The 21,818-nt window shown below is 35.3% G+C and overlaps 4 protein-coding genes across 6 annotated transcripts; 2 read left to right on the top strand and 2 right to left on the bottom strand.

The window, feature by feature from the left end:
• The first annotated feature begins 558 nt into the window (after positions 1 to 558).
• Positions 559 to 3,121, top strand: LOC106375568 (GDSL esterase/lipase At4g28780). The gene is made up of 5 exons (XM_013815519.3): positions 559 to 856; positions 942 to 1,069; positions 1,943 to 2,182; positions 2,268 to 2,523; positions 2,732 to 3,121. The coding sequence occupies exons 1-5, from the start codon at positions 628 to 630 to the stop codon at positions 2,962 to 2,964; spliced, it is 1,086 nt and encodes a 361-aa protein (XP_013670973.1). The 5' UTR covers positions 559 to 627; the 3' UTR covers positions 2,965 to 3,121.
• Positions 3,122 to 6,565: 3,444 nt separating this feature from the next.
• On the bottom strand, positions 6,566 to 11,299 carry LOC111201858. 2 transcript variants are annotated; one of them, XM_048745421.1, is made up of 4 exons: positions 10,751 to 11,299; positions 10,539 to 10,614; positions 10,238 to 10,362; positions 6,566 to 8,598 (listed from the first exon to the last, which is right to left on the bottom strand). In XM_048745421.1, the coding sequence occupies exon 4, from the start codon at positions 7,772 to 7,774 to the stop codon at positions 6,710 to 6,712; it is 1,065 nt and encodes a 354-aa protein (XP_048601378.1). In that variant the 5' UTR covers positions 7,775 to 8,598; positions 10,238 to 10,362; positions 10,539 to 10,614; positions 10,751 to 11,299; the 3' UTR covers positions 6,566 to 6,709. The 2 variants fall into 2 exon arrangements, with proteins under 2 accessions (XP_048601378.1, XP_048601379.1); XM_048745422.1 differs by lacking the exon at positions 10,751 to 11,299 and having other exon boundaries at positions 10,539 to 10,732.
• Positions 8,859 to 9,581, bottom strand: LOC125579751 (glutathione S-transferase T3-like). The gene has a single exon (XM_048743593.1). It carries the CDS (start codon positions 9,579 to 9,581, stop codon positions 8,859 to 8,861), a length of 723 nt encoding a protein of 240 aa, XP_048599550.1.
• A 556-nt stretch (positions 11,300 to 11,855) lies between the features above and the next one.
• LOC106375567 (transcription factor bHLH119) lies at positions 11,856 to 14,551 on the top strand. Of its 2 annotated transcripts, XM_013815518.3 has the most exons (8): positions 11,856 to 12,053; positions 12,164 to 12,929; positions 13,008 to 13,085; positions 13,180 to 13,245; positions 13,323 to 13,388; positions 13,746 to 14,057; positions 14,149 to 14,227; positions 14,321 to 14,551. In XM_013815518.3, coding segments are annotated over exons 1-8 (1,374 nt in total). In that variant the 5' UTR covers positions 11,856 to 12,051; the 3' UTR covers positions 14,326 to 14,551. The 2 variants fall into 2 exon arrangements, with proteins under 2 accessions (XP_013670972.2, XP_013670971.2); XM_013815517.3 differs by having other exon boundaries at positions 12,164 to 13,085.
• Positions 14,552 to 21,818: the final 7,267 nt, after the last annotated feature.

Here is a 21,818-nt window from a genome sequence, read left to right as displayed (position 1 = left end):
TATATCCTCGGATATTCGTCGGTGTTTTCCGAGGAATATGCCTTCCTCGGTATTTCATCGGTAAATTCCGAGGAAACCCAAATTCCTCGGAATTTCCTCGGAAATTCCGAGGAATATTCCGAGGATCTCATTTTCCGTCAGAATGTCCGTCAGAATTACGATGTTTTCTTGTAGTGCACCTTATAAGGTATACTTTGTGTTGGCACACCCATATATATACGTTTTGTTGGGTTCACTTTCAAGGTAAAACGTTAAAATAGTGTTATATTCTTCAAAACCGTAACATATTTTCATATAACTAAAGATCAACATTTCATAACATATGTGGTTCCAATAGAACATGATTCATCTCCCTCTCAACGAAAGTACTGGATTCGAACTTAAATCCACATACTGTTCTTACCTATTGATTTAATTTTGCATTCCACATGTTATCTCTTTAATTAGAACAGCTTTGTTTTCTCCTAAGTTGATCAACCGACAACAACATAACATTTATTACATACACCAAAAAAAGTTAACCATTAAAACGATTTTCCGTTGTATATATAACAAACGAAGAGACAAATCATCTTTTAAACTTTTCATATATTACAAAGTATCACCAAAGACGTTCGCGTTTACATCATGTCCACACTTCTCCTAACATCGTTATGCGTAACGTTATTTCTTATGCCGCAACAAACAAATGCGGCACGAGCGTTCTTCGTCTTTGGCGACTCACTCGTGGACAGTGGTAATAACAATTACTTAGTCACCACAGCTCGTGCTGATTCTCCGCCTTATGGAATCGATTATCCGACCGGTCGTCCTACGGGTCGTTTCTCCAACGGCTTAAACCTCCCTGACATCATCAGTATGAAGCCATTTTTATTTACTTCATTTTCATTTTTATTTCAATATTTTAGAGCTATTAAGAGTGATTTTTGCCTGGGGTTTAGGTGAACAAATTGGATCTGAGCCAACATTACCAATCCTTAGCCCCGAGCTCACCGGAAAGAAATTATTGATCGGAGCTAATTTTGCCTCTGCCGGCATCGGAATTCTCAACGACACCGGTGTTCAGTTTGTAAGTCATCTATCACATTATTCTATCGAAATAATATCTTAATTTCATTTTTATATGAGATGAAGACAAAACTCGTTTTCATAGTATTAATTCATGATGGTATTAGCTGATACTCTTCCTGAAAAATAAAGATCCAAATATAATTAATTTTGTTCAAACATTATTAAAGATATAATAAAGGAGGAATGTAGAGAATGAAAATATAATAGTTCCTTTCCAATTTAAAATATATTCAGATATTCAGATCTCCTACAGCTCTGCTTATGTTTAATAACCAAAAGGGACATTTTTGAGTCATCTATCACATCATTCTATCGAAATAATCTCTTAATTTCATTTTAACTAAAGTATTATGGGCTGAAGACAAAACTCGGCTTCATAGCATTATTACATGATGGTACTAGCTGAATAGTTTTTCCACTAACTAAAAATTTAATATGAGATATGATTAATTTTGTTCAAGCATTATTAGATTCGATGAAAATGTAAATGTAGAGAATTAAAATAAAAATAATTCTCTAACTGAAACATACATTTAGATAGTCAGGTCTCCTATAATTTTGATTATATATGTTTAATAACCAAAAATTGACATTTCCTCTGACCAATTTGATCATGAGATTCATTATTCCGATTATAGTTTTTTATTCCTTTGAACTAAACCGGTTTTAGTCCTTTTCGATCTTAGAAACATTAAACTCGAGTTGCATCCAAGAAAACATTAAACTCCAAAACTAAGCTTTCATTTTCTTTCTTCTAAATATACATTTTAGAGTTAAAATGCTTACTTTGTTTTCCTCTGAGACAATAAAAGAAGAACCCTATATTTTAACCAAATCTAATATTTTTTCTTGTTGTGAATAAATAATGTAGTTGAACATACTTAGGATCGGTAGACAATTCGAGCTGTTCCAAGAGTATCAAGAGAGAGTGAGTGAGATTATAGGTTCAGACAAAACACAACAACTTGTAAACGGAGCTCTTGTCCTCATGACTCTTGGTGGAAACGATTTCGTCAACAACTACTTCTTGCCATTCTCTGCTAGAAGTCGTCAGTCTTCCCTCAGCGAATTTAGCCAGCTTCTAATCTCCGAATACAAGAAAATACTAATGGTATATATATATTTCTTGGGTTGCACGCTAGTCTTAGGGTATCATTGTATACTCTTATGCTTTTGACTCTTGTTTGGTGATACAGAGACTGTATGAATTGGGAGCAAGGAGGGTCATGGTTACGGGAACCGGACCCTTGGGTTGCGTACCGGCCGAGCTTGCTTCATCCGGAAGCGCAAACGGAGAATGTGCACCCGAGGCCCAACAAGCTGCAGCCATATTTAACCCGCTTTTGGATCAAATGCTTCAAGGACTTAACCGTAAAGTCGGTTCTGATGTTTTCATTGGGGCTAATGCGTTCAATATGAATGCAGATTTCATAAACAATCCCCAGAGGTTTGGTGAGTACTCCTACAATGGTTTTGAAATTAGAAACTGTATGCCATTGTTACTTATGAAATTGCGACTTATATTCATCATTGTGAGTGTTTCCAACAATAAAAAAAAGTCATCATTGTGCTATTCTGCAAGTTTATATTTTCTGCCATTGTTGTTTTTGTTAATGGCCAAGAATTATTTTTCTGACCTAATTTGATCAAAATTTCATAGGTTTCGTGACGTCCAAGGTAGCGTGTTGTGGACAAGGAGCATACAACGGGCAAGGTGTTTGCACCCCGTTGTCAAGCTTATGTCCAGACCGTAACGCCTATGCATTTTGGGACCCTTTCCATCCGACTGAGAAAGCTACCCGACTCATCGTCCAACAGATCATGACTGGTTCGGTTGAGTACATGAACCCCATGAACCTTAGCACCATCATGGCGTTAGATTCCAGAATATAATCAAGGAAGCAATCTTTTCAGTATACGTGATACACGATGTCCAATTTGCAAGTGTAATTTAAATATATCTATTTGATTTTTGTTTACTACTTATCATTGTATTGTTTATTAATTTCCAACTTTTCATATATATAATAAAGGTTACGTCAAAAGAAGATTTTAAATCTGTGACCATGCATGCTTATGCCAAACAATCGTGTATATACTGGAGATGTTGTCTATGACAGGTTTAATGTGACAGCACTAACTTGGAGGAATCAAAATGCATATCGTAGAAAGTTCTCTGGCCATATGATTGTGTTGAAAAATGCATACTTAGACAGTTAGACACATGCCTATATTGTGATTGTTACTCATGCTAAATAACCCAACAAAAGACTTAATGATTCAATCAGTGCCGGTCCTAGGAAATCTAAGACTAGAAGCAAATTTTGAAAAGGCCACTTTTCTGAGATTCAAATCTAGGTCAGGGACAAGAAAAGTTAGTAACCTTGAGATTTTATATACCACTAGACCAAAGGAAAATTTTGAAATTTTGTAGCCAGAGATTTTTCAGCCAATGCTTGATTCATAGAGGGTTTTCAAGTAGACCCGAACTGTAAGTTGTGCAACTATCATGTGACGCAAGACCACGTGTTCTTTATGCGTCCTGATAATAATATGTGGAGAAACCCAAAACTTCCATCTCCTTCCAGCGAGATTCACACTAAACTAGGGGCAAAAGCGGCATCATAAACTACACACACCTAATTTGTCACCCTCTTAATTCTCTTGCTTGTTGGTAAGGTATTTGGACATTTCTTGGCTATGTTGTTATTTGTCAAGTGTCCCAACAAAAACAGAAAAGTCGCTGCAGAAAGAGCCGATATCTAAAGCCTAGACTGATATTGCAGAAATAATGGGCGTAAGCCCGATGGTGTTGTTTCCTTAGGTTGATACAAAAACCTCAAATATTATATTGTTTTTTGAATGATTTTGTTTATGCTGATGTGTCGCCATCAGTCAGATGACTCAGATCAACATGGAAAGAGACAAATAACAATAAAATGAAAAGATAAAATGCCTACGTAGAGAGTGATTACGTCATTATGAATGCAAAAAAAATGTCATAGCTTACACATACTCTAAGATTTATGGTGAGAGAGATAGAATAGAGAGCTTATTATCCCCAAGCAAATAGAATTAGTTAAAAAAGTAATAAAATTAAAAAATAAATAGTTGAAAAAAACAACACCAGCGTTAAAACGTCTACAAAATCCCAAACTTTAAAAATCTAAAATCTAAACCTTAAACTTAAAACCTAAACTTCAAACCTCATATCCTAAACCTTAAACCCTAAATCTAAATCCTAAATTCCAAACCCAAAATCCTAAACTCTAAGCCCAAAACTCTAAACCCAAAACTCTAAATTTTAACTCTAACCCAAAATTCTAAACCCTAACCACTACCCTAAATCCAAAACCTTAAACACATCACTTGATTAAGGTTCGTGTTTGTGGTTTAGAGTTTATGGTTTAGGGTTAGAATTTAAAATTTAGAGTTTAAAGCTTATGATTGATGGTTTAGGATTTATGGTTTAGAGTTTTGAGTTTAGAGTTTAGGATTTAAGGTTTATGGTTTAGAGTTTTGGATTTTTGGGTTTTGGGTTTAAAGTTTAGGTCTTAGAGTTTTTGATTTAATGCTTAGGATTTAGGATTTAAAGTTTAGAGTTTAGATTTTAGATTTCTAGAGTTTCGGGGTTTTGCTGACGGTGTTAACGTCGGTGTTGTTTTTTTCAGTCATTTAATTTTTTAGTTTTATTATTTTTTTAACTAATCCTATATGAATTTTTGGTTGGTTATAGGAGATGAATCTAAGTATTGTTATAAATTTCTACCACTATGTACACCTGATTTTTAATTCTTTGTTGAATTTTGACTTTTTCAAAAGTAAACATGGTAAAACAAGGGAGAAGAATCATGCATGACGATTCATGATTTTCATGAAACAATTTGTCGCACAGTCTAGTCTATCCAACCATTCTAGTTATGTAATACAGCACTGAAACATGGATACCAATTGTTTTATCGTTGATTCTTTGAATATATTGAAAACTAGTAACTGTGAGATATCTAAGTTCATTACTTAAACATAAGCTGAATATTTTATTTATAATATATACAAAAGCAATATAAAATTTTAAAACAATATCAAGGAGTTAATAAATACTTGAATACTATGCAAATATCTCGTTTCATTATGAATTCTTTCCGTGTAAGAGAAAATTCATTCTCAAATATCAATGTTGATATTCATCTTCCGATTGTTCAACTAGTTACGTGATACCTTCTTTAGTTTTCTCCAAACTCCTTAAGAGTTAAAAGTTATACGCACCAATAACCAATTTTTTTCATACTTCCAGAATCTATTGTCCAATAATGATATGTTACACAAGCTATGATGAGTAGACATGAAACTCAACTTATGAGCTAAATGGAAAGTTTGAACTTTTCTAGTAGTCCTCCTTTTGAAGATTGAATAACTCTAGCATTTTGTTAAATGAGAATATCATTCATTATCAACAAAATAATGGAGCTTCAGAAATTTTCTGATTTTCGCAAATTAAAGATTCTCATATTAAGCAAAAGAGTATTCATCCGTGGGATATCAAATAGAAGATTTGTCAAAAATAGTAGTTCATTTTTAAATTACCTCTACTTTTCCACTATATCTTTTCTCTTTCTTTTGCCAAAAATAAAAAATAAATTGTTGAAGTGTTAAAAAACTTCTGAACATTAACGTCTATCTTTACATATTCTCCATTATGGATTAAAACTAAAAACCCTAAAGCTAAAGCTAAAAGAGAACAAAAATCTCCATTCAATATTGAAAAGGCCAAAGGAAGAACCAACATCAGTGTTATAACAAAACGAAAACAAGTATTTACTACAGTTGATACAAGAATCTCATTTTTCATTGACACAATATTCCCCTAAATCCTATATCGATCCTCCCTATTCTTCTTTGATATAATGGTTTCTCAAATGGTTTTAGAAGAATACCACTAGCTTGCTTGTTCTCATATGAAAATATAATTTATGTCCAGGGTGGACCCATCAAAAGAGATGAAAGAGACCAAAGAAAAGAGACAAAAGGGCTTACGAGTAGAGGGACGACGTCATTGTGAATTTCGCAAACGTCATAGCACGCACAGGGACACTCATTCCCGGGGTAGAGAAGTGAGAGAGGGAGGGCGTATTATTTGTGTAAAGCACAGACTTCGGAGTCGATATTCAGACAAGCAAAGAGAAAAAGACGGAAAGAAACCAGTAGAAGAAAAATAAATTCAAAGGATCTGACCCAGACACACTAACTTCCAAACATAACCCTTTAAAAAACATCTCAGTTGCGTTGAACAAAAAAAAAGGGGGTATATATCTCAGAGCATGTTTATTAGTGAAATCTATTAGTGTCTCTTAAGTGAGTTGTAATGATTTTTTAATTATTAAAATTATGATAAGAGACTTTGCTAAGATACAGTTAATTATAGAAGTTTATTGGTGGTATCTTAATTAAGGTTCTTAACAATAAAAAAAGATTAAATTTATTTTTAAACATAAAATTTTAAACAAAAATTAAATTTATTTATTAAATAAAACAAAGTCAAACTTAACATTTTAAACATAGATTTTAAAATAGAAACATAAAAACATAAAAACAAATATTACGGAAATAAACGATAATAATTTCAAAGCGGCATCGAAGTTCAGTTGTTGTCTTGATCACTTCCGAATTTACGCCATATATGTTCAACCAAATCACCTTTTAGTTGTTCATGCGCTTGTCTATCACGAATTTTTGTTCGAACACCCATCTGGTTGGCGATATTAGTAGGGATATCTGTAGAATAGGTGAGATCAACATGTGAACTTCCGCTCCCTTCTCCTTGTTGGAAATCTGAGACATCATATTCAGTGTATTCATCTCGTTCGTCTTCTACTATCATATTATGGAGTATGATGCATGCTCTCATAATCTTCCCAATCTTGACTTTATCCCAACAAAGTGCCAGATTTTTAACAATGGCAAATCGAGCTTGCAAAACTCCGAAAGCCCGCTCGACATCTTTTCGGACAGCTTCTTGACGTTGCGCAAATAAAACTGCTTTTGGCCCTTGTGGAATTGAAATAGATTGGATAAAAGTTGTCCATTTTGGATAAATACCATCGGTGAGATAGTAAGCCAAATGGTACTCTCTTCCGTTGACCGAGAAATTCACTTGCGGGGCTCGACCATTTATTATGTCATCAAAAACCGGTGAGCGATCAAGAACATTAATATCATTTAAGGTACCTGGAGGTCCAAAAAACGCATGCCATATCCAGAAATCATATGAAGCAACCGCATCTAAAACGATTGTGGGTTTTCCCGAACCACGAGAATATTGGCCTTTCCAAGCCGTGGGACAATTCTTCCACTCCCAATATATACAATCGATGCTTCCTATCATCCCGGGAAATCCACGAAGCTCTCCAATATGAAGAAGACGCTGAAGATCAGCCGGTGTTGGTCTTCTTAGGTACTCATCTCCGAACAAATTTATTATTGCTTCCAAAAAGTTTTCCACCCATAACCGAGCTGTGGTTGCACCGAGCCGGAGGTATTCGTCGACCGCATCAAGCGCAGAACCATATGCCAACACACGAATAGCTGCTGTACACTTTTGAAGTGCAGATAGACCAAGTCTTCCGGTAACGTCTTGCTTTTGACGAAAGAATTGAACTTCATTGGAGGGGCGATCAACAATACGCATGAACAATGGCTTGTTCATTCGAAATCGTCATCTGAATAGATTTTCAGGATATGTGGGAGTGTCACTGAAATAATCATTCCATAACTCGAGATGTCCTTCTTCACGGTTTCGTTCGATAAAAACTTGTTTTTTTTCTTGTCCTCCTTTCATCTTCTTGATCACCTTGATCATTGAACAGATTCTGAAATGTTTGATCAAAATGTTGATCAAAATATTGATCGAAAGTTTCGTCAATTGACTCTTCGAAATTGTTTTGAGAAGAAGATGCTATGAGATGATAATATATATATTTTCTTCTGTGAAATAAGTGATGGAAATTTTTTGGGGTTACAAGATTGAATTTATTTTCCCGGGAAAGAAGAGATGGAAAACTTTTCTTATCAAAAAAGAGATTCTTGGTTACAAGATATAATTGTTTTCTTATGAAAGAAGAGAATGGTGAGAATCGTTTTGGAGAGAAGTACATGAGATTATAGTAAAAAGCAAATGGAGAGAAGAGCATGAGATTATGGTGAGAATACAAACCAATTTATAAGTGTTCTTTTACACAATCTTGTGACCTCGTGACACACACGGACAACAACAACAACAACAACTCAGACTCGTGACACACATAGACAACAACAACAACTCAGACTCGTGACACACACAGACAAGACTCCAAGGACAAAAACATTTAACGTGACACACACAGACATACATTTCTCGTGACTACACAGACAGCCCACTCTCGTGCTTTCACCACTTCACCTCTCTCGCGTGTTCTTCTAAAATCACAGACCTCACACTTTCTCTTCTTCACCACTTCACCTCTCTCTCTTGCCTCCGACATACTCGCTCACCTGCATTACAAGAACGATAAGGACAAAACGTTTTAGCTGAAACAAAAACGAGATCAATGTAAGTATTTTAGAACAGCAAGGAGAAGAACATTTGAGGACAATAAAACCAGTGACATTTTACCATTTTAAACAAACTTTGAACTACATTAACACCGTCAGAACTACATAAACATCAAACAGCAGAAGAACATCAGAACAATAAACAGCACAAGAAACAAAATACAATGACACGACTAACTAATCAGAGAACAATTCATTTATCAGCTTCTTCTTGAGGGTTTCTTCATACTCAGCAAGAGGTTCCTTTTTCCAATGAGACTCTCAAGCAGACTCAGCCTAGACAACTTATCTTTGGCGGCCAAATCTTGATGTTTGATTGTCCACATTGTATGAAACTTATTAAGCGTATTCTCATCTATCACCGTCTTCTTAGCACTCATCTTTGCGGCCTTCACACCCGCATGACGCTTGTTCTCAGTGGCTTGGGAGTTTGATGAATCTGCACCGTCCTCACACTTCCTCTTCTTTGAGCTCCCTTCGTTTTTAGCAGTAGCTAGATCGCACCACTTCTGGTCGTGCCGAAGCCCTCTCCAAGCGTGTTCAAGCGTAAATCTCTTCTTGTAGTTGTTGTAGAATATTTGATGAGCTAGCTTCAGGACATCATTCTCATTCTGGCCGCTTGTTCTCTCCCTAGTAGCCGCTTCATACGATCCACAGAACTTTGACACAAGGTCATTGATTCTGTGCCATCGTTGCTTGCAGTGCCCTGCCTCTCTCTCTTGGCATCCAGCCACCAGAGGACTTGCCACAAAGTAGGTGGCAATCCTTTGCCAAAAACCAGAGGATTTTTGCTCGTTGCCCACCACTGGATCCTTGCTCGTGTTTAACCACGAGCTGATCAGCACCACATCATCCGTTGGTGTCCATTTCCGGTGTTCCGTACGCGCTGCTGCTGTGTCTCCATCAAAGTTTGAAGCTTCCATCCCTACACTTCCGAGAAATGGAGATTGTGATGAAGATAGTTCGACACTATCTTCATACTGCCCAAAGGAAATATTTTGTTGTCTAGTAAGTAGATCAAAAAATCTAGAAGGCTGGACAGATGATGGAAAAGAATCCATATAGGAAGATAGAAAGAAAAGAACAAAGTTAAGACAGTGGAAATGAGGTTGAGCAAAGCTCGGAGAGATTTAGTAATGAGCTTTGAAATGAAATCAAGAAAGAGGAGAATGAAACTTTTAAATAGACGAGAAGGAAAAACAGAGCATTGATCATAGACATTCAAACCGAGTTGACATAAACCAACCACATTCATCACACATCACCATTATTTTCTATCTAACCATAAAATCAATTTATTACCTAAGTTAACTGTGAGCTAACTCTAAATTTATTATCTAACCATAAAATCAATTTCTATCTAACCATAAATTTCAATTTATTACACCATAACTTTATGAACAATCGTATAGCTTTCTTTGGTGTGGTCATAGAGCAGAGTCATGTGGTCTTCATTACCGTCCACTCTACATTACAAACAATATACTGCATTATCATCTAACTATCAATCGCAACTTAAATCACAAACAATGATATATCCAATTGAAGTGGGAAAATTCAACAGAGAGATAGCTTTTACCTCTATCAACAATGGGTATGTGTTTCGCCCACTATCACAAGACAATGCAACGGTGACCGAGAAACCATCACTCTCTGCTTTCTTCATCCTTCCTTAACCTTGAGCATGCCTCTTGATCTTGCCATCTAAAGACACAAAGACAGGAAAATATCAAAACAGAGCAAATAGAAAGGTTTTATTCAATTGAATTTCATTTCAAACAAGAATAAAAATCAAGAACAATCCCAACATAACTCACAAAACACCAACGAGTATAAACAATGGTTTATCCAATTCAAAAGATCAAAGACAAAGGTTTTACCTTTGTCAAAAATCTTGGGGTTTTCGTCTGACAAAGAGAAAGGTTTATCCTGGATCATGCCTCTTGATCACTCGATCTCAAGACACAAAGACAGAAAAAAAAATTACACAAATCAGTAACAGAACTTCTTAAGATTATCGATGAAATAGCCACAATCTACGACATGCAAAGTTGAAATTTTCAAACATTAAAACATATTTTCGGACCTTTACCTTTCGATTCGCTTGAAAAAGTCACCGTTCTCCTTCGTCTCCGACAGCCAACACGAGATAGATCTCGCCGTTTTCTTTGGTCGAGGAGAGAAACCGATAGAGAGGACGCCGATTTCCATCATCGACAAGAGCCACCGTGAGGGGACGACGTTTCGTGGAGGAGAACCCCGAGAAGAAGAGAAATCGCCTTTTGGGTCGGCGAAGAGAGGAGCGAAGGAAGAGAGAAAGAAGGAAAAGAAGAAAAGATACGAAACCTACAGACCCACTTCGGTTTGGTCGAATGAATAATAGACACGTGGCTCGCAAGGGACGTGCCTTCGCTCCCTTAATTAAAGGATGAGTCTTCGCTTAATTCATGTTTTCCTTTTTGTTTTTAATGCCATTAATCATAAGATCCCAGCCTAACAGCTGACGATAAACATGCCCTCAGTTGTCAACAGTTTTTTGTGTTCTATAGGTAGTTTCTTCGAGCTTTATGGCTGGCTAAACCAGAAGTGAAACCAGAACAACAACTTTTTCTTTTTAAAAGTCAAAATCTTTTATTTACTTATAACAATAATTTAATTTAACAATACTATATAAGACAAATCTCACAAAAATTCTAAAATGATTTATTTTTACCAAATATACAAAGAAAAAAATTACTAAAATATATTTCATTAAGAAGTTAAAAGACATTTCGACTCTTAAATTACGTAAATAAATATTTAAATAAATAATATAATTTTTTAGATTTGTTCAAAACTTTTTTCAATTTTTTTTTAATAAGAATTAAATTTTATTTTGAAATCCAAAATTTTATTTTTTTAAACTATTTTTAAATTTTAAATATTATTTATTATTTTTAAGAAAATCACCTCAAACCACATCCCTAAATTTAAACTATAAATCTAGATTAACAAATCTTATCAGTATAAATGTCTTTTACCCTCTTTTTTTTTTTGTTGTTGTTCAACTTCTTTTACCTCTTTAATACATTCTATCTAGGTTATTTTGATTTTCGTGTGCTATATTCGTGATAAAAAATGTTTTATTGTTATCTTAAAAAAAAATCTGTAATATATATATATATATATTTTTTTTTTTGTTAATGATAAAAGGGGTAGATACATAGAATTTCACAAGTTTCCAATATGAGTTTCTGGGCTACTCTCAGAGGGTTTTGTATCTTTATGTCTTAAGATATGAATCAGCTCTGTTCCCGACTTTGGAACCGACGATGATTCTTCTTCACCTTCTTCTACTTCTACTTCTTCTTTCTCCTCCTTGAATCTCAATCTCCTCCAGAACATTAATCCATCATGTAAGTTGATCCGTTCTGGTTCTGAGTGTCTCTTTATCTCTTCTTCCTTTTTTCTTTTCATGCAATGTAATGACAGGCATCTGAAGTTAGGGTTTGGTTTTCTTTGTCAGGGGTGAAGATGATATAGTGGAGCTCTTATGGAAAAGCGGCCAAGTTGTTGAAAGCAGCCAGGAACAGAGACCACCTGTTCCTCCTTCCATTCTCCGAGGCAGCGGAAGTGGCGGCGGAGAAGAAAGTGCTCCGCTTCCATCGCCTCCGCCTCTCCCTAGTCACCAACAGCAACTGTCTGATGATCAGAATCTATTCATAGGCGAAGACGAAATGGCGTCTTGGCTTCTTCACCATCATCCTCTCCGCGAAGAAGGTGATTTCCACTCCCATCTTTTTTACTCCGGCGTCGTCTCAGCCGTCCCATCTACTCAGCTGCAGGCCTCCGCCTCTCTCACACCACCACCGCCCCCAGCAGCAGGTAGTGCTATTTACACTCCAACGGCGGCGGAGAGACCGATGGGTCAGGCTATCGCCTCGAGAAGGGCGGCGAGCTTCTTCAACTTCTGGAGGCTAAGAGAGAATATACATACGGGCGGTAGAGTTGAAGCAGCAGCTGCACCGTGGGTTCCGGTGGTTAAAGATTCGACGCAGGTGGGATCAAGCGCGACTCCGTCGTCTTCGGCGGCGACGGCCACTAGCGGAGTCTTGCAGACTTTTGCAGTTCCGAGTCTTGGTCAGAGGGGGGTTGATACGGTCTGCGATATCCCCCGACCATCTTCGTCGGTGGTCTCAAAGACAGAAACGGAGCTGTTTCGGATAGAGACAGAAGCTGGTGATGATGAGAGGAAGCGAAAGGAGAGAGAGGAACCCTCTGATGATGAAGAGGTAAGTCAGTGCTCTGAGGTGCATGTTAGTCACTTTGACCGCGCGCAGAGTCAGTCAAACTGTTTGGTGGCGTTACAGGAAACTGGTGAAGAAGCTCGTGGTTCAACGTCTAGGAAGAGGTCACGCGCTGCGGAAATGCATAACATCTCTGAAAGGGTTCTTCTTGAGATTATCCTTTCTTGACTTTCAAGCAACAAATGTAATGGATCTCCTGTTTAATCTCACTTTTCTTTTCTTTTTCCTGTAACAGAGAAGGAGAGAAAAGATCAACGAGAAGCTGAAAGCTCTCCAAGAACTCATTCCTCGCTGCAACAAGGTTAGTTTTATACTTGCTCATCAAGCTTTGCTTGATGATTCTAATTGAGAGCATATTTTGCTTCTACTTTTGATCAGACTGATAAAGCTTCAATGCTAGAAGATGCTATTGAGTACGTTAAGTCGCTTCAGATGCAAATACAGGTATGTCCTCAAAACACACAATTGTATTAGATACCGTAAAAGGGTATAGGGTTTTAGAGTTCTTTTATATTTTTGTTAATCAACAACCGTTGTCGGCTGCGACCATAGATTTTGGTTCCTATATGTCTGCTGAAAACTCATCTTCGTGGAAGGTTTTATAAAAAAGTTTCATGGAAGAGGATACGCAATAAGTGTCTACTTGGATCGCTATGGTACTTGGTTTAGATAAATGGACTTGATAGCTGATCGCTTTTATTATGCTCTGTTTCTTGCATGTCATGCATATGCTTCCCACGTTAACAGCTTTATGAAGAAGGAACATGACCGAGTCAATTTTTACCTGAATCAAAAATGCAGATGATGTCAATGAGAGGTGGTGGTATGATGCCGATGATGTATACACCAAATATGCAACGTTTCATGCCTTCCTCAGCAATGGGAATGATGGGCATGAACCGGCCTCCATTTATACCTTTCCCTGGCATGGCTTTACCTAGGCCGGCTCATATGGAAGGTCTAGGTCCACCGTATCCACCACCAAGATATCCTTTTCCAAACGTTCAAGCCTTTGACCCGAACCAGCCTCAGTTTCCGGGTTACATGAATCCTTATAGCCAGTTTGTTGGTCTCCAACAAATGCAACAACCTCCTCCTCCTACTCAGTTGCAGGTAATTCTTTCCCATTATCCATTGTATTTTTTCATCTGTTCCTACATATGGCCGATAGCTCACAAGATAGTGTTTTAAAATGTTTCTATAGAATCAATCATCTTCACAGCTGAGTTTCAGCCAGGCAAGTAGTAGTAAGGAACCTGAAGATCAGGATAACAAACCAAAAGGTTAGTAAGAATCAGGGAATGGCCTGAGGCATTTCTAGGGAGATGAGTTAATGCTCATGATTTGACAGATACATCTCCATCGTGTTGTTGCAGGTTAATAAAGGATCGGTTCTCCAAGCAAATCCATAAAGTTGAAGATATAACCAGAGACATAGCATGTAAATTTTAGTCAAGGTTAAAATAGGCCCCCTTTTTCTGTTTCTGTAAATTTCAAAACATGGAATCTTGAGGGTAATATAGACAGATAAGGTGAGTAAGAGAAGAGATATATGTGTTCACCAAAAGCGGTCTTGTTTTTCTATAAAGACAATGAACATTTCTCTCCTGCAACTAACAATAACACGTTGTAACGAAAACAATAATCAAGAGTACTTCTGGAACTTATGTTTGGATGCTGCGACTACGATCATTGCTTGCCATTACTTTTGAAAATTCTCGAGAGAATCTGAAATTCACAAGTTGAATATAGAGCTATGGTTTTATACTGAATGAGCTGAAGTGGATTAAAGATGTGTCATCATCTATATTGCACACTCATGTACCGTAGATATGTATTGTGATACTAAATATGTTTATTACATTGCAGGTAATCATGTGTTTTGCAAGAGGACGAAACATATGAAATCAGATTGTCACTTTATTAAGGATGATATACAAGCGGAGATTCTACGCATGAATTATATACCACAATGGATAAATTAGTAGATGTCTTTATTAAAATATTTAGATGATGTCTTTTTCAAATGATTTAACCCAAACTAAATACTTGATGTTTTTATGTACTAATTTGAAGGGGAATTTTGAGATCTATATATATTCTATAATATTTATGAATTAAAATTTTAAATTTTAAATATTGTTTATTGGTTTTAGAGTTTTCTATATATAATCAAAATATTTTTTTATTTGTAAAGAGCAACAATAAATAATACAAAGAAATTTTAGATTTTTTTAGTCTACCCAACCATTCTAGTTATGTAAGAACAACCTTGTTGAGATAGTATCTCAAAATAGTTTTGGCAAACATATAATAATATTTTAATATAGCTTAACAATATGATTTAGTTTTAATGCTGAAAAATAATTGAATCAACTATAAGATGATAAGTATTATGGTATCTCATGAATATTTCATAAGTTATTTTTTTTTAGAACTATCTTTCGTTCTCCTTCTTACTTTTATATATATATATATACTAGGGCAAGCCCGCTGTACGGACGGGTAAACAAATAAGCAAATAATATAAAATACTTAAAATGTTTAATTTATTCTTAACCGAAACAAAAATTAAATTTCATGTTTTTATTAAAACAATTTGTCTATTTGTTTTAAAAATCATAAACATAATAATATTAAAAGTTTTATAGAAGATTAGTATTTTGGTTTCTTTTAATGTTTGTTTTAGTTTAACTATAGTAATAGTTAGAATTGGTTATTATATATAAATTATTCGATGAGTTTAGTGAAGTTATAAAGTAATAAGTAGTGCGAAGTTTGATTCATACTAACTGAAAATATATTTAAGTCAGGTAGACTACATACAAATTTAATAGTGATCATTAATATTTTAAACTATACATGTTTGTTTGAGTCTTAAATATATTTCTATTATGTTTGAAAATAAAATAAATCATGTAATCTAAGTTACTCATGATATAATCGTAGCTAAACATTCAAATAAGTTACAACATAAACTGATAGTCTTGTTACCTTAACCTTGTGGAGTGATATCCTTAAAGAAAGTAAAAGCGATTCAGTAGTAGCAGCGTGTGGAATGGGAGTCACTAGCATTGGTTCATTTTGATTGTGCTTATTCTCCATCCAAACATGTTCAAACTATGCATGACTGATCTCTGTCTCATCCCTGAATATATCATTATGCCGTATTCATAAATGTTATTGTCATACACTTCAATCGTTGTGTGTAGATGTTGTAAGCCTTAATGTGTTATTATTACGAAAATAGTTTTGTAATCCTGGGACGTAGTGTGCCTCACTGTTTTTATATCGAGCTTTAACGTGTTCTGTGATTCCGTATTGATTATTGCTCTTCCATTTAGTTGCATGCATTAGAGTGGTTGGAGATTATCTACATTTTTAAAACGTAATAGAAAGATATTTCATATTTAATATATGTTTTATAATATATACCTTAGTCTCAGTTAAAGTGATATTAATATATATACACTATTTTTTTTGTTATTCTTCTTAGAAATCTAAGAAATCATATTGTCACTAATAAGAAAAAAAATCATTTTTCACTGTTAGGCAGGTACACTCGGTTAGCATATGAGGAACGGAACATAAGCACATAAAAATAATAATTTGATTAGACGGTGCTCTCAGGAACCTATACTCCAGTAAGTTTAGACTCTTGTGTTATTGTCACCATATATATACAGGCTAACCTGTAGTAAAGCAAACACAAATATTATACAGAACATGAGAAACTAAATCATATTCACATTCCCTACTGAGTGGACCCGCCAACCAGTTTCTATGCGGTTAAGATTATGTCTGGATGAGCCACCGGGAAGCCATATCTGCGAGAAGCTGAACTTGTTCTTCAGCTGTATCTTTGACTCCCACACATTTACAGTTGCTTTAGCTCCATAGTACTTATCCCCTTCCATATAAGCTATCGCAAGCAACAGTTCAAGAAACCAAAAAAATAAACGACACAAGTCATATAAAGAAACCAACAAAATAAAAAGAAATTTGACTCACCTGGTGACCACTTTGGTTGATGAGATTAGGTTCTGAAGATTTAGGAAACTGGACAGTTCTATGCTTCATCTAAAGAAAAACCGCAAGTAGAGTAAAATAAACATCATCACTTAGAATATAAAATACAAAGGCCAAATAAAACCTAAGTAAGCGTTGTATCTATGTGTACCTGAATCATGTGATCTTTGAGGAAATGATGATCAAAAGCTGGTCGCTTGGTGATAGGAACACAATCAGTTATATCGCCATCTGGGGGTGTATTAATCACATCAAAAGTTGTAAACTTTCATCAGATAAATCATAGCTCTTTTTTTTTTTGAAATCTCGACACAATGTGTATTGTTCGTTCAGTTCGAAATAAATAAACAGAGCCAAAAGGTAATAGAAATCATCATAGGTGGTGTAGTATGAGAGAGAGAGAGCATGAATCATCAGATTATGATACAAAAATTAATCGAAACAGAAAAATACTCAAAAGAAGAAGATAATAGAATTTCCCTACTTGAACGCACTTGACGACGAGTTTATTTAGACTGTTCACATGCTTCTTGACTTCAAACTCCTGCTTGCGTAAGATGGCGAGAAGAAACCACACAACCATAAACACAGTAAGAAACTTCTAGCTACGCTCTCTAAGATGCATCCATAATATTTTTAATCATCTCCAAATTTGGAAAATTTAAAACTCTGCTAGCAATTGGGAAGATGATCACGTGTTTGCTTACCGGAATTGCTCTGATGCCGGGCTTTCAAATCAGCAATGAGGAGAGATGAATTAGCCATTCTGATCTGCATAAGTTTTTGGATTATTAAGATTGTGACGAATGGAATGATGAATTTGACGGAGACAAACTCACCTATTTATAGCTGCAGATTCAGAGAACCAAAGAGAGTAGATGATGTATTGAATGATAAATTCTGAAAGGATAAGAAGGAATACATAACGAATCAATCGAACATTAATACAAAGATTCTTCAGGACGATTCAACTCAATCATTCGCTGCAGACGTATTAGGGTTAGCGGAACTAAGTCTCATAGGGCCGGATACTCTTTCAATCTCACAGCCCAATAACACATAAAATAACTAAGCCCAAGACGATGATGTTTAATGAAACGCTGCGGTTTCTTCTTCTGAACACGTGTCGCAACACCAGGGTTCGACTTTCCTAGGTGGAATCATACGTGGCGCAAAGAGGAGAGAGCAAAACACTCTTTTATATATATATATATATACTATGACCGGCCCGCCCTACGGGCGGGATATATTTTACTCGTGATTTAGATTATTATTTTTTGTATGATTTTGTGGTTTGTGTTTTAAGTGTGCATTTGCAAAAGATGTGTATGATAATGATTTTTGTCTTTTAGAAAATTTCAGGTGAAGAAGAATTACATGTGATAAAATATATTTTGCTTGTTTACAATGGTTGTTTGTCAAAAACAAAAAAAATAGTTGTTTTAGAGAGATGTGGCATTGATATGCTGTAGGGGCTTCACATGGTCTTCATGTTAATTTTTTTTACAACAATTTGATCACATATTCGGTGCGTTAATTGTAGTTTTTAATATTTTAGGTTCGGAAGGATTGGTGTGTGATAATTTTTTTGTGTATGTTATAAGAGTAATTATATTTTACGTTGAAATCATAGTCTTTCGACATGCTATTGGAGTGGAAGTGGTGATTATTTGAAGTTGCGTTTCTTATTTAAAGTAGAGTGTTATATTGAATGCGAAGAAGATAGTAAAGCAAAGCTAATCAAAATAAGAAAACATTGAAACCGGAAAATGTAAGAACTGAGTAGTGGTTGATGAGTGTAGGCATTTGTTACTCACCGTAAAACCAACTCCAAGAACTTTTCCATTTGTTTATACTAATAACAATCACTGCATTGATTTTCCAGATTATTGAGATGACACTTTCTTAGTGGCATAATAAAGATCATATTAGTTCCATAACAATTCTTTTTCAATATAGAAACGTCGGGTATTGAACATTTGGTTAGTATTGATATATACTATTTTATTAATTTAAGTTGTTGGTTAGGTTGTTTGTATGTAATTTTTGTTTTGAATTTTTGTTTCTATGGCATCATCATATGAGTTGTTATGTTTTGAATAATTTGTATCTAACAACTAATGTATATGACTCTTTTTGAAGTTCTCGTCAGCCGTAAGGCCTTTGCATAATTTTCCATAAAGGAAATCTCAACTTTGGTGAGAAATTGGCAATCCAAACATTAGCCATATAATTGGATTGGAAATGGTGTTCTGGGTTGGAATGTTGTTCCGAGTGTTCATCGTTCTTATTTTTTAAGTTTACTGTTGGATGATACTCAGTTTTGGTAAAATTGGCTATTATTGTTTGTTAGGAACAAATATCAACATCTCTGAACCATTTTTTGATTCGTCAGAAGAGATTGAAAACAGTTTTTTTTTTTTCCATTGGAGATCAGTTAAGATTTGGAGATCAATTGGTAGAAATTGGTTTATTTGAAGAGATTGAAGTTGCATTCGAATTAAATTAAATATTTTTTGTTCTATAAACAGAGATGATTTTTTGTATAAAAAAAAACAACTAACATACTTTCTTAAAAAACGTGAAGTATGGGTGGCAGAGATTTTAATATATTTATAGAGTGAACTATGTATTTATTATGCACATATCAGTATATTTTTAATTAGTCAAAGATTGTTGTAAAGAAAAATTCATTTTAATCATTTTTTTAATTTTATTTATATAGGCTAGAAAATTATTTACAACCAAATAAATGGGAATATAATCACTTAATTTCAACAACATGACATAGAATCTAGGTTTTGACATATCAACACTTACCAGTTACCACCAATTAGCATCGTAATTTTCTGTTACTTACTTGATTTATTTATTTTTACATAAAGTGTGATTTTCATAATAAAATATGAGCATGTATGGGTTATTTAGAGACATATATATGCTTTAGCCCAATTGTATTTATCTTCTAAAATAACTATATTTTTCTTCTATAAACATAATATGTTTTCGTACTTTATGATGAAATGTTATTTACAGAAAAGAATTAGAGTAAGCTTAAACTTTGTTATAGTTTCTTTTAGGGTTTTTAGTAATTAAACCCCTCAACTAAAGATTAATCGTAAAAAAAACCCTCAACTAAAAATCATGTGAAATAAACCCCCAACTTTAATTCTGTTAACATATGTTACCCTGATGCGCCTCGGATCATAGACCCGGGCCAGGATGATGCGACCATGGCTGAGCCAGATGATTCTTCGACAAAGGACAAACCAGGATGGATTAATGGTGAGGATACTGATCTAAAACCAGCTGTCGAGACTGAGGGCGAGCTGGAACCAGCTGAAGAGAGTATGCTTGAGCTGAAACCAGCTGAAGTGATAGTAGATGAGCTGGATGAGCTGAGTGAGCTAAGTGATACTAGCTTGGAGCTGAATGAGCTAAGTGACACTGAAGATGGAGCTGGTTTAGTTGTTGGGTGAAATGAGCCTTTTTCAGTCCAAAGAAAAATTCATAACAAATTCAATTTGGGTCGGTTTTACACCAAATTCGACCAGACCTTTCCTCAGTCCATTTCAAGCCCATTCTCATCAAGAATGCTAAGAGGGAGTCAGCAAGGAAGTCTTGGTCATGGGAAAAAGAATTCAACAAAAATCATTAATTTCGGTCTTTAGTCAAAGTCTTCATTTCTAGTTTCTATGTCTTGTTTTTAGCACATTCTTCTTTGGATTTCTACAACTTGTAATTCTATATATAGGGCCTAAGAGCCACGAAATAAGATAAGCTTTTTCCCCTTTTATTTGAGTTTATCTATTTGTTCTTTGTAGAACACTTCTTTGTTTCTTGGTGAGGTTATCTCCGAGTAAACAGCCTCTAATTCGTTGGACCTGTCCGTCATATCAGGCAACGTTTAGAAATCCTTCTTTTGGTGGACTTGTGAGTCATATCAAGCACCAACTGAAGTCTGGTAGTATCATTGGGCCATCTGCAACCCATTGTGTCACCATTCAATCCATCAGTTCTCCCTTTTGGCGAGTTCATATCCCTTAAGTCCGATTGAGTGATCCTTCCCTAATTTAGGGCGCATCAAGTGGTATCAAAGCCACTCAACCGGTACTATCTATCCATCTTTCTCATCTTCCATTTCTAAACACTTCTTCTTCATTTTTCTATCTCAAATCCGGGCCACTACCTTACCTATCGCCATTCTTCTATAACAAAAAAGAGAAAAGAAAAGAAAAAAAAATAATCTATCAAAAAAAAAGAGAAAAGAAAAAAAAAGTTTGATTTATTTTGCTAGGTGGTGGAAGAGAAATCCTGCTGGCTGAGGAGAAATCCAGCCTTAGAGTGGTTAATACGGATTTCAAAACCAATTCTCTTATCTTTCTATCTTGTGTTCATCTCTTGCTTGCTTTGGAGAAATCCATTGGGTTATTTGATTTGTTCTCTTAGAACTTTGAGAGGAAACTCTTGAGTGACCACTAAAATTTGAGAGAAACACTTGTGTGGGTGAGATGAAACACTTGTGTGGGTGAGATCAAACACTTGAGAGTGTGAGGATTATTTTTATCTGTTAACCTTTTGTGTTGAGAATTTTCAGGTTAAGATGTTTGAAGCTGATCAAAGAAGGCTTTTCAGTCAGTTTGAAGTCCGGGAGTTTTGTGACAACCTTGTGGAGGGTGTGGTGAAAGCCCTCAAGGATGTCAGCAAGATCCAAAAGAAGAGCACAACCACACGTGCATCTGTAGCTAAGCCATCCTTATTCATCAATGAAAAACCCAAAGGTAAATCTGAAAACAACCTTGAAGATCAAAAAGATTTTTCAGTTTCTTTACCAATTTTTGATGA

The sequence above is a fragment of the Brassica napus genome, chromosome C1 (genome assembly GCF_020379485.1).
Source record: "Brassica napus cultivar Da-Ae chromosome C1, Da-Ae, whole genome shotgun sequence".
Taxonomy (NCBI): domain Eukaryota; kingdom Viridiplantae; phylum Streptophyta; class Magnoliopsida; order Brassicales; family Brassicaceae; genus Brassica; species Brassica napus.
The sequence above is the reverse complement of the archived record's forward strand: the minus strand, read 5'-3'. Positions and strand labels throughout refer to the sequence as shown.

Coding starts and splice junctions, on each gene's coding strand:
- LOC106375568 (XM_013815519.3), top strand. CDS start 628: ATGTCCACACTTCTCCTAACATCGTTATGCGTAACGTTATTTCTTATG. Junction 857..941: donor AAACCTCCCTGACATCATCA/GTATGAAGCCAT, acceptor CCTGGGGTTTAG/GTGAACAAATTGGATCTGAG. Junction 1,070..1,942: donor ACGACACCGGTGTTCAGTTT/GTAAGTCATCTA, acceptor TAAATAATGTAG/TTGAACATACTTAGGATCGG.
- LOC111201858 (XM_048745421.1), bottom strand. CDS start 7,774: ATGAACAAGCCATTGTTCATGCGTATTGTTGATCGCCCCTCCAATGAA.
- LOC125579751 (XM_048743593.1), bottom strand. CDS start 9,581: ATGGAAGCTTCAAACTTTGATGGAGACACAGCAGCAGCGCGTACGGAA.
- LOC106375567 (XM_013815517.3), top strand. Junction 13,246..13,322: donor TCATTCCTCGCTGCAACAAG/GTTAGTTTTATA, acceptor ACTTTTGATCAG/ACTGATAAAGCTTCAATGCT. Junction 14,058..14,148: donor CTCCTCCTACTCAGTTGCAG/GTAATTCTTTCC, acceptor ATGTTTCTATAG/AATCAATCATCTTCACAGCT.